Genomic DNA, 12,306 nt, shown 5'->3' with positions numbered 1-12,306 from the left:
GTTACAGTCGGATGAAGGAAAGGGAACAGGCAAACAGTGCAAGGATCCCCTGTGGCCGTTCCCCTTCAAAACAAGTATACCATTTTGGATGCTGACCTCCCAGGGGAAGGCCATAGCGGCCAGATCTCTGGTACTGAGCCTGGCTCTGTAGCTCAGAAGGGAAGGGAGGCGAATAGAAAAGCAATAGTGATAGGAGACTCAATGGTTAGAGGAACGGATCGGAGATTCTGTGGTCGCGAACGAGACTCCCGGAAGGTATGTTGCCTCCCGGGTGCCAGGGCCAGGGATGTCTCAGATCGTGTCTACAGGATTCTTAAGGGGGAGGGGGAGCAACCAGAAGTCATGATGCACATTGGCACCAATGATATAGCTAAGAAAAGTGAGGATCTAAAAAGTAATTTATGGGAGTTAGGTTGGAAACTAAAGAGCAGGATGAGCAGAGTAGTGATCTCAGGATTGCTACCAGAGCCATGTGCTAGTGAGGCAACGAACCGAGAGCGATTGCAGCTGAACATGTGGCTACGGGCTGGTGGAGGAGGGAAGGCTTCAGTTATGTGGATCATTGGGATATCTTCTGGGAAGTTGGGACCTGGACATGAAGGATGGATTGCATCTAAACTGGAGGGGCAGCAATATCCTGGGTAGGAGGTTTGCTAGAGGTCTTCGGAAGGGTTTAAACTAGTTTCGCAGAGGGATGGAACCAGAGCTACGGATCGAAGGATAGGGTAGCTGTTGAACAGGCAGAAATAGTATGCAGCAAGTCTGTAAGGAAGGATAGACAGTTGATAGGGCAAAGTTGCATTCAGTGGAATGGGTTAAAGTGTGTCTGTTTCATTGCAAGGAGTGTCAGGAATAAGGGAGATGAACTTAGAGCATGAATCAGTACTTAGAACTACAAAGTTGTGGCCATTACAGAGACATGGATTTCATTGGGGTAGGAATGGTTGTTGGATGTTCTGGGGTTTACAGGTTTTAAGAAGAATAGGGAGGGAGTTAAAAGAGGAGAGGGCATGGCACTTTTAATTAGAGAGTGCATCACAGCTGTAGAAAAGAAGGTAATCGAGGAGGGTTTGTCTACTAAGTCACTATGGGTGGAAGTCAGAAACAGTCACTTTATTGGGAGTTTTGTGCACTTTAGAAAATGTCAATATTGTTGGCGAGACCAGCATTTATTGCCCATCCCTAATTGCTAGTGAGAAAATATTGGTGAACTGCTGCCTTGAACCGCTATAGTCTGTGTTGTGTCAGTACACCCACTGTTGCTGAAACACCCTCCCTAAAAGCACAGCGAAGTAATGCAGGGGGTGACCACAGTACCTCCAGTGGAAGTGACGCCAGAGCCAGAATGATTTTTTGCAAAGCCTGTCTCCAACAGTGACCATGGTGCAGTTAGTTCAGATGACGAACTACACACAGCCCCAACAACTACCAGCAAGTGTGATGAAACCAGAGTCCACTGGAACCAGTGAGTTGCCTCCATCCTCAGGACCGCTGCCCCTCAACTCCAGAAGACTGACAGTGGAAACGTGGAAAAAGAAGGAATGCAATTGACAGCCAGATGGTTACCACTCCCGTTCTCCCAGAAAGAAGTGACCACCACTCAGTGTATTAAACCACCACCACAGCAACCAGGCTGGCCAGGCGGAGTGCAATACAGTACTTGTTAGGTGAATTGGACATTTTGAATTCCCCTCTGTACCAGAACAGAATAAGGCGACTCGGGGCTTTTCACAGTAACGTAATTGCAGTGTTAATGTAAGCTGTCTTGTGACAATAAAGATTATTATAATTATTAATACTCGTCAATGGAAAAAGCACATGAAGCCATGCCTACACTTGGCTCCAACTAACAATCCACCACCAAGATGAACAACCCCTACATCCTACCACCCTCTCAATTGGACGCAAGTGAGATAAGGCAGAGGACATGACATCTTGACCACATCAAGGACTTGAAGTGCGGAGATGGGGTAGCATGAACTCTCTTAAAGCATGCTATTAAAATGTTAATCACAAAGTAGTTTAGAGTTAGGGTGGCGCAGTGGTTAGCACTGCTGCCTACGGCGCTGATGACCCAGGTTTGATCCCGGCCCTGGGTCACTGTCTGTGTGGAGTTTGCACATTCTCTCTGTTTCTGCATGGGTCTCACCCCCAGAACTTAAAGATGTGCAGGGTAGGTAAATTGCCCCTTAATTGGAAAAAATAATTGGGTACTCCATATTTATTTTTTAAAAACCAAAGTAGTTTAGAGTTAGTTCTTATTTGTAATAGTGCAGTTAAGTACACAAGACTTATGATAAGACAACTTAAATCAAGCTGTAAGTAAATATTGTCAGTCCATATTTTATGGGCAGCACAAGTGGATAGCACTGTGGCTTCACAGCGCCAGGGTCCCTGGTTCGATTCCCTGCTGGGTCCCTGTCTGTGCGGAGTCTACACGTTCTCCCCATGTCTGCGTGGGTTTCCTCTGGGTGCTCCGGTTTCCTCACACAGTCCAAAGACATGCAGGTTAGTTGGATTGGCCATGATAAATTGCCCTTAGTGACCAAAAAGGTTAGGAGGGGTTATTGAGTTACAGGGATAGGGTGGAAGTGAGGGTTGAAGTGGGTCGGTGCAGACTCGATGGGCCAAATGGCCTCCTTCTGCACTGTATGTTCTATGTTCATATCCAGGAGATAAAGACTTTGGGGTGGGTGTTAAGGAGGTGGTGGAAAGGTGTAATAGAAGGATGCAGTACATTAAGCGCTAACCTGAAACTGAGTACAGTACTGCACAATGGTGCTTAGTTCACAGTGTTGAGCTAGGTACCAACATGTAAGGGCATGCCATGGAGTCCTCTCTGTCCCTTACCCTCTGCTGTAAATATGTATATAGTTGAGTAATGTTAATAAAGATTTCTTGGTAACTTCTCCAAGATTAGGTAATGGTGTCATACATCACGAGTAGCCACAACCCAACAAAACACTTCCTACTATGCATTTGTGTTCACAGCAAAAGGCAGATGCCCAGAATCTGAAACTTTTGTCATAGAACATAGAACATAGAACAGTACAGCACAGAACAGGCCCTTCGGCCCTCGATGTTGTGCCGAGCAATGATCACCCCACTTAAACCCACGTAACCCGTATACCCGTAACCCAACAATCCCCCCATTAACCTTACACTACGGGCAATTTAGCATGGCCAATCCACCTAACCCGCACATCTTTGGACTGTGGGAGGAAACCGGAGCACCCGGAGGAAACCCACGCACACACAGGGAGGACGTGCAGACTCCACACAGACAGTGACCCAGCCGGGAATCGAACTTGGGACCCTGGAGCTGTGAAGCATTGATGCTAACCACCATGCTACCGTGAGGCCCCATAAGTTTGTGCTTATGATTGGGACTATCGCATTGTGACATTAACGATTTCCACTGCCAAATATGTTCAACACAGTCCCGTTCATCTCAAAATGCAGAAGATACAAAACTTAGAATTTCATCCAGTTTACAATAAATGTGATTACTTAGAAGAAAACATCAGTAGAAATTCATATAACAGCATTGCTCAAGTGGTTCAAGTGCGTGTGTGTGTACATATATGATATGAATATATGTAAAAAAGCTACTCATCCCAGTCCTCAGACCTGTGTTATTTTGGTTCTTTAATAGATATCACTTGAAGGATGTGATTGTTGGTAAGATCTACTTCCTGTTGGTGAGAATCAAAATCCAGCATATGGAACTTCAGCTGATCAAAAAAGAGATCACTGGTATTGGTAAGGAGAGCATTGTTCATTTATTCTCTGTTGTCTGCGATCAGGATATTTTGATTGCCTGATGAGTGTTCTTTTGTTTTATTAGGGCCCAGTACAACCACAGAGACGGAAACTATTGCCAAGTATGAAATAATGGATGGAGCTCCTGTTAAAGGTGTGTTGTATTATATTTATCTTAACTAGAAACACCTGAAAGTGCTTTGAGCAGCACGTTAGCACACTGGTTAGCACAATTGCTTCACAGCTCCAGGGTTTCAGGTTCGATTCCCAGCTTGGGTCACTGTCTGTGCGGAGACTGCACGTTCTCCCCGTGCCTGCGTGGGTTTCCTCCGGGTGCTCCGCTTTCCTCCTACAGTCCAAAGACATGCAGGTTAGGTCAATTGGCCATAGTGTCCAAAAAAAGGTTAGGTGGGGTTACGGGGATAGGTTGGAGGTGTACAAATAGGGTGGAGGTATGGGCATAGGTAGGGTGCTCTTTCTAAGGGCCGGCGCAGACTCAATGGGCCAAATGGCCGCCTTCTCCACTGTAAATTCTACGAAAAACTAGGCCCGAATTGAGAACAGATAGAGTTCATCCAACTTCTCCTCGTAGCTAATGCCCTCCATACCAGACCACATACTAGTATACCGCTTCTGAGTGATAGAAACCGGGTGACATGGGCCTGTTTCTATGCTGTAAACATCTATGACTCCTGGTCGCGTCCTTGTCTTGTAAACTTCCTGCTGCTATTCACATGATGCTGGGTCTCTGGATTTCAGTGACTTGTGTAGATCTACATAACAGCATAGTTTCAGCCTGTGACTGCAAAAAGCTATTTTGAACTATATACCAGCAATGTGACATATTGGTGGGTCCGTGCTCATCACCGGTGATGGTGAAGTGATGGGATAAGAAAAGAGGCTAAAGTATGATTTCCTACTGCTGGGAGAACCTGTATATTGCAGAACATTAATTGTGGCTGTCGCTTGGCTTGTTTAAAATGAGAAACGGAAGAGGAAAATGTTACAGCTGCATTTCAATATTACCTTATCCTCTCAACATGCTTCGCAGAATAACTTGGATAGAAGTAGGTCACATTAGTTACTAAAACATTTCACATGTAATTTTTAAATTATTTTCTTTGAAACAAAGAAGATCGAGGGGGTGACTTAATGGAGGTGTACAAAATTATGAGGGAAAAAGATAGAGTGGTCAGGGTAAAATTGTTTCCCTTGGTGGAGAATTCTAGAATCAGGGGACATAGATTCAGCCTAATGGCAGAAGGTGTAGAGGGGACATGAGGAAGAACTTTTTTACGCAGAGGGTCATGGATGCCTGGAATTCACTGCCCGAGTTGATGGTGGAGGCAGAGACCCCGAACTCTTTTTCTTTTTAAATTACCTGGAAGTGCTGTAGGCTACAGGGCAATGGACCGGGTGCAGGAAGGTGGGATTAGAAAGGGCACCTGGGTGTCCTTTGGTTGACATGGACAAGAATGGCCTCATGTGCTGTAACCTTTCTTGTAAAACATTTTAGAGATATTTGTGATTTTGTAACAATAACAGAAAAAAACAGTATACATACAAATATAAACATAGTGCAAAGGCCGCCTCCCTCTCTCACAGGTCCCAACTTTCTTACATGCTAAACTAAGCTAAACCAAACCCCCCTTCTCTGCTGACTGTTAATTTTCTCTAAAGAAGTCGACGAACGGCTGCCATCTCCGGATGAACCCTGACATTGACCTTCTCAGGGCGAACTTGATTTTCTCCAGACAGAGAAAGCTAGCCATGACAGTGAGCCAGGTCTCTGACTTCGGGGACTTTGTGTCCCTCCAAGCTAATAATATCCGCCTCCGGGCTACCAGGGAGGCAAAGGCCAAAACGTCTGCCTCTTTCTCCTCCTGGACTTCCGGATCCTCCGACACTGAAAATCGCCACCTCTGGACTCGGTGCCACCCTTGTTTTTAAGCTCCTTGGACATGACATCCGCAAACCCCTGCCCAGAACATATGAATATGATTTGCTGGTCCTCCCGCACACCTTGCGCACCAGTCTTCTATCCCTGGTGAACGACCTTAAATTGTATCAGGCTGAGCCTGGCACATGATGTGGCCTCTACGCAATGCATCCACCCAGAGACCATCCTCTATCTCTCCTCCTCACTCCTCTTCCCATTTGTGTTTCAACTCCTCAGTCTGCATTTCCTCTGACCCCATGAGTTCTTTAGAGATGTCTGAAACCCTCCCTCTCCCACCCACATTCTGGAAACTACCCTGTCCTGTATCCTCCTTGGTGGTAGGAGCGGGAAGGTTTTTTTGGAAATGTTTTTTATTGAGTTTTCATATTTTATATCCAACAAATTACAAATTATTAGAAAAAAAAACACGCAAAAATTAACATGTATATTTACAGGCAAGCATCTTCATAATAACCACCCCCTTTAATCGGCATACATATTTTACATTCCCCAATATGGCCGAGGCACATGTTTATAGGCATTTATTTACAATTTGGTTTGGGCCTTAGCTTGCCATCAGACTGCCGCTTGCGGCTTTGTCCTTCCTTTTTTTTTGGAATAATTTTTATTCAAGTTTTCAACAGCAAATTGTATCACAACAGAGAAAAACAGTAACCCCTCCCCTCCAATACAAAAACAATAAATTAACAAGAAAAAGAAATAAGCATAAAACCATGAGAACAAACCCCCATAACGAACCCGTAGCCCCCCCCCTCCCCCCCCCCCCCCCCCCCCCCCCCCCCCCGGCTACCTTCCCCCGATTCCCGTCCATTTCCCCTGATTCTTGGCCACCCGACTATTCTTCCTCTTGTTCGTTGGCCACAAACAGGTCCCGGAACAATTGCATGAATGGCTCCCACGTTCTGTGGAAGCCGTCGTCTGACCCTCGGATGGCAAATTTGATTTTCTCCATTTGGAGAGATTCCGAGAGGTCGGACAGCCAGTCTGCAGCTCTGGGTGGTGCTGCTGACCGCCAGCCAAACAGGATTCTACGGCGGGCGATCAGGGAGGCAAAGGCAAGGGCGTCCGCCCTCCTCCCCAGGAATAGATCTGGCTGGTCTGAAACCCCGAAGACCGCCACTATCAGGCATGGCTCCACCCTCACCCCCACCACTTTGGACATAGCCTCGAAGAAGGCCGTCCAGTACTCCACAAGTCTGGGGCAAGACCAGAACATGTGGGCGTGGTTGGCCGGGCCTCTTTGGCACCGTTCACATCTGTCCTCCACCTCCGGGAAGAACCTACTCATACGGTTTCTTGTTAAGTGGGCTCTAAGTACCACTTTTAGTTGCGTCAGGCTGAGCCTTGCGCACGTGGAGGTGGAGTTGACCCTATGCAGTGCTTCGCTCCAGAGTCCCCACCCTATCTCAATCCCCAGGTCATCTTCCCATTTCTTTCTTGTTGCGTCCAGTACAGTATCGGCCCTTTCTACCAGTCGGCCATACATGTCGCTACAGTTCCCTTTATCTAGGATACTTGCGTCCAGTAGGTCTTCCAGTAGTGTCTGTCGTGACGGTTGTGGGTACATCCTTGTCTCCTTTTGTAAGAAGTTTTTGAGCTGCAGATACCGTAGCTCGTTTCCCCCGGCTAGCCGAAATTTCTCTGTCAGTTCGTCCAGTGTTACGATCCTGCCGTCCGTGTATAGGTCCCTGACTGTCAGTGTCCCTCCGTCCTGCCTCCACCTTTTGAAGGTGGCGTCAGTCAGTGGTGGTGTGAACCTATGGTTGTTGCAGATGGGAGCCTTGTCTGACATTTTGGTCAGGCCAAATTGCTGCCGCAGTTGGTTCCAGGATTGGAGGGTGGCTGTCACCAGTGGGCTGCTGGAGTGTTTTTTGGGTGGGGATGGGAGTGCTGCCGTGGCGAGGGCCCGGAGGGAGGTCCCCATGCAGGAGGCCTCCTCCGCACGCACCCACTTGGCCTCTGGCTCCTGGATCCATCCCCTAAGTCGCTCGGCTGTTGCCGCCCAGTGGTAGAATTGTAGGTTTGGGAGGGCTAGGCCCCCCCCCCCCCCCCCCCCCCCCCCATACGAACGCCATGATTAGTTTGTCCAGCGCTTTGAAAAAGGCCTTGGGGATGTAGATCGGAATAGATCTAAACAGGAAGAGGAACCTGGGCAGTACGTTCATTTTGATCGTCCGGACTCTCCCCGCGAGGGAGAGTGGGAATGTGTTCCATCTTTGCAAGTCCTTTTTTACTTCCTCCGTCAGACTGGTGAGATTCCATTTGTGGATCCCTTTCCAGTCATGGGAGGGGGTCATTATCACGTTTAGCAGGCGCCTGATGTTCGAGGTAAGCTGTCTACCTTTGACGAAGCCCGTCTGATCCTCTGCGACCACTTCGGGTACACAGTCTTCTAGCCTTTTGGCCAGTATTTTGGCGTCTGCGTTCAGCAGAGAGATGTACAGCTCTGAGGTGTACAGCTCTTGGTAGAAGGCCTTGAAGGTTTTGTTAATCCTCTCTGGTTCTGTTTCCAACGTGCCTCCGGTACCCCTGATTTGCGCAATTTCTCTGGTGGCTGCCTGCTTTCTCAGCTGGTGTGCCAACAGGCGGCTGGCTTTGTCTCCGTGTTCGTACAGGGTCCCGCGCGCCTGGCGGAGTTGGTGCACTGCTTTCCTGGTGGAGAGCAGGTCAAAGTTCCTTTGTAGTTCTTTCCTCTCCGCCAGGAGCTCTACGTTCGGGGCCTCGGAGTATTTACGGTCTACCTCCAGTATGGAGTCGACCAGCTTCTGCCTAGCCACCCTTTCCTCCCTATCTCTTTGCGCTTCGAAGGCAATGATTTCCCCTCTTAGTACGGCCTTAAGCGCTTCCCAGAACGTGGAGGGTGAGACCTCCCCGTTTTGGTTGTTCTCCGTGTACTCTGCTATGGCCCGCGCTATCCTTTCGCTGAAGGCCTTGTCAGCTAGTAAGGCACCGTCCAACCTCCATGTGGGGCGCTGGGCCCTTCCCGTCTCTAGCCTCATGTCCATGTAGTGTGGAGCGTTGTGTACTGGGGAGAAGTAGGAGAATTCTTTCTCCCCCGGGTGGGCGAACCTCCAGGGGTCCACTGCTCCCATCTGCTCCATAAAGTGACTGAGTTCCCTTGCCATGCTTGAGGTTTTCTCCGTTTTGGGGTTTGATCTGTCCGTCTTTGGATCCTGTACACAGTCGAAGTCCCCCCCCATGATTAGTCGATGCGTCGCTATGTCTGGGATTTCTGCCATGGTCTTTTTGATGAAACTCGTGTCGTCCCAGTTGGGCGCATACACGTTGACTAGAACTACCGGTGCCCCATCCAGGTGCCCCTGACCATGACATACCGCCCCCCTGGGTCTGTAACCGTCTTTTTCGCCCTAAACTGTCCTCTTGCCGATCAGGATCGCCACCCCCCTGGCCCTTGTCCCATAACAGGAATGGTAGGTTTGTCCCACCCAGCCCTTTCTTACCCGCAGTTGGTCCTGCTCCCTCAAGTGCGTCTCTTGGAGGAAGACTATGTCGGCCCTCATATTTCTAAGGTGGGTGAGGACTCTGGATCTCTTTACTGAGCCGTTAAATCTCCTTACGTTCCAGGTGATTATCCTGGTGGGGGGCTTCTGCCCCCTTGTTCCTGTGGGATTAACCATACTTATCTGGTGGACGCGCCCCTGCCCTCCAGGGTTTCCCTTTGTTAGGGGGCCGTCCAGGGTGGCCGCAGTCACTGCTCTCCCCATGCGGTCGGGTCCCTGCGCTCCGGGGTTTCCCTTTGTCCCGGGGGCACCCGCCATGGCCGTCCACTGTGTTTCCACCACGCAGGTAGTCCCCTGCACTCTGGGGGGCCCCTTCACCCACAGACCGTACTGGGTGGGTGCTTGCAGCGGTTCCTTGTTTCGAGCCCTTTGTTGTGGCACTCTGTAGCCCTGTTCCTTTTCTGGCCTCTCTTGTCCCTCCGTCCCTGCATTTCCCCTCCCCGGTCTCTCGCTCCCTGTGTGGGCCCCCCCCCGGTCTCTCTCCCTTTTCCCTCCTCCCCCGTATACCCCTCCTTTGCCCCTCTATCCCCTATTCCTGTCCCCGTTTGCTCTCCCGACTTTGACGGGTGTCCCCTCCCCTGCCTGGCGCCTTCCCCCCTGTTGGGGGTGCGCTGCGGCCCTGCTTTGTTGCGTGCCCCCGGCGCTAGCTTTCCTGCTAGTACGGTGGCTTTCCTCTCGGGGGTTGTTGTCTCACTTCTCCCCTGCCGGGCCTCTACAGTTTTCTGCCCGCTCTTCCCCCACCCTACCCTGCACCCCTCTGGCCTGCTCTCCCTTCTCCAATACTCTCGTTCCCTCGTGCTGGGGCCTGGCCTCCCACCTGGAGCGGTCCCTCGGGCAGTGGTTTGTTCTTTGTTCTGGGTGTTCCTGCCGGGGTGGGGGGGCTGGCATTGCCTCCCCCCCCCCCCCCCCCCCCCCCGTCGGCGTGTCGTTGCCTGCTGCCAGGGGCCCCTCGTCCCTACCCCCCCTTGTTGTTTTCCAGCCCGTGCCCCTCGACGAACCTATTCGCCTCAGCGGGGCTGTAAAGAAATATTCCCTGTTTTGGTATGTGACCCAGAGTTTAGTTGGGTACAGCATACCAAAACGCACTCTGCTCCTGTGGAGAGCTGCTTTCGCTCTGTTGAACTCAGCCCGTCTCCTAGTTATATCTGCCCCAAGATCCTCATTGATTCGGATGGCGTGCCCTTCCCATTTGCAAGCTCTATTTTCCTTGGCCCAGCGCAGGATTGTCTCCCTATCCCGGTACTGGTGCAGTTTGGCTATGACTGCTCTCGGTTGTTCCCCTGCCTTGGGCTTCGGGCGCAGCGACCGATGTGCTCTGTCCATTTCCGGTGGGCTGGGGAAAGTTTTCCTCCCCACTAAGTTGCCCAGCATCTCAGCCACGTATGCTGTGGGGTTTCTACCCTTGCTCCCCTCTGGCAGGCCCACTATCCTGACATTTTGCCTCCTTGAGCGGTTTTCCTGGTCGTCTACTCTGCCCTTCAGGCTCTCCTGTGTTGCGCCCAGTCTCGCCACCTCCTTCTCCAGGGCCGTGACCCGGTCACTCGCGTCAGTCGCTACTTTCTCCAGCTCCTTAATGGTCGCCTCCTGGGCTTCCAGTTTCTCCCCTTGGGTATCCAATTTCTCCTCTAGTCTGGTCAGGGCCTGCTGCACCCCTGACATGGCCCTGGCCACTGCTGCCTGCATTGCGGCCTCTATTTCTGCCTTCACCTCTGCCTTGCGTACCTGCAACTGCTCCCTCAGCACCTCAGTAAAGTGTGCCTTCCAGTTCCCGCTCCCCCCTGGCCCCGGGGGAGAGGGCACTTGTCGGTCCAGCTCTTTTCGATGCGGCGATACTTTTGTTCCGCCGCTTCGCTCGCCTGAGCTGGCTCGCCCCTTGCCCGGTCTGTATCTGGTGACCCTTCCCCCTCTGATCTGGCTCTCTTCTGGCATTTTTTCCCTCCCACTTCCCTTTCTTCTTCCCTTGTTTTTCTTTCCCCCCCCCCCTTTTCTGCACCCTATCTTTCTTTGTCTCTTCCCTTTTTCTTCCCTCCTCCCTCCTTTCCTTTGCTACTTTATTTTCCCCCTTTTATACAACTCCTCTTAGGTGGGCTTATTTTGGATGGGACAAGAGAGTGCAAGGAGAGAAAAAATAAAAAATAAAATAATAAATAAAATAAAATAAAAAAGTAATAAAAATATATATATATGTATATATTTCCCCCTCCCCTCTCTTTAACAGTTTTCTTTTTGTAAAAGTTCTTCTCTTTTTCCTCCTTTCCCCTCACTCACCCAGGGTAGAGAGAGAGAGGCTTCTGGTTCAGAGTCTCTTTGTTCTTGCCTCGTGGTGGTCGCTGCCGGTGGGGGGGTTGGGTCGGTCCCCGCTGCTCCTTTTGGGTCGCCGCTGGTCGCACCCCGCGCTCTCCCGGTGGTGGGGGGTGGTTAGGTCGCTGCTCCCTTCTTGCCGCAAGCTGGGCCCCGCTTCCGACCGGGTCGCTGCCGCTCCGCTCCTGGCCTGCGCTCTGGTGCCGCTGGGGGGGGGGGGGGGGGGGGGTGTGTGTGTGTGTGGACCTGCCGCCGCTGAGGATCCTCTGTCGGCCGTATTGTTGGGTGGGTGGGTGGTGGGGGGGGGGGGGGTACCATTCCCTGCCCTGCTCTCCCCGCTGTGGAGATAAACGCCCCGGCCTCTTCACTCCGCGGGAGCCCCCCTTTTAGTGCGACCGCTCTGCTCGTCGCCCGGAAGTCGAATCAGGAGCGGGAAGGTTGAGACCTGCCTGCATAGGAAGTCCCGCGCCTGCAGGTACCTAAACTCATTCCCTCCCGTCAATTCAAATTTTTCCTCCCCTTTATGAACAGATCTCCCAACCTCTCGATCCCTGCTCTTTGCCATCTCCGAAACCCTCCATCCAGCCTCCCTGGGAAACCAATAATTATTGCAGAGCACCCTCCGCTCCCAGATGTTTCCTTCATTGCCCCCAGACTCTCAGGGCCGCCACCACCATGGGGCTGGTGGAGTACCGTGCCGACGGGAATGGCAGAGGCGCCGTTACCAATGCCCTCAAACTCGTGCCCTTACATGATGCCGCC

General features: G+C 51.1%; 1 protein-coding gene across 6 annotated transcripts in view; it reads left to right on the top strand.

The window, feature by feature from the left end:
• The window catches only part of vps26a (VPS26, retromer complex component A), a 102,910-nt gene that overhangs the window by 78,006 nt on the left and 12,598 nt on the right, over positions 1-12,306 (top strand). For all 6 annotated transcript variants that reach the window (XM_038821940.1, XM_038821939.1, XM_038821934.1 and 3 more), the window contains 2 exons: positions 3,656-3,762; positions 3,848-3,916. In XM_038821940.1, coding sequence (XP_038677868.1) covers positions 3,656-3,762; positions 3,848-3,916 — 176 coding nt within the window. The remainder of the gene's footprint in view (positions 1-3,655; positions 3,763-3,847; positions 3,917-12,306) is intronic.

This window comes from Scyliorhinus canicula, chromosome 16 (genome assembly GCF_902713615.1).
Source record: "Scyliorhinus canicula chromosome 16, sScyCan1.1, whole genome shotgun sequence".
In the NCBI taxonomy this organism is placed as follows: Eukaryota; Metazoa; Chordata; class Chondrichthyes; order Carcharhiniformes; family Scyliorhinidae; genus Scyliorhinus; species Scyliorhinus canicula.
Note: the sequence above shows the minus strand (reverse complement) of the source record. Positions and strands in the feature narration are given on the sequence as shown.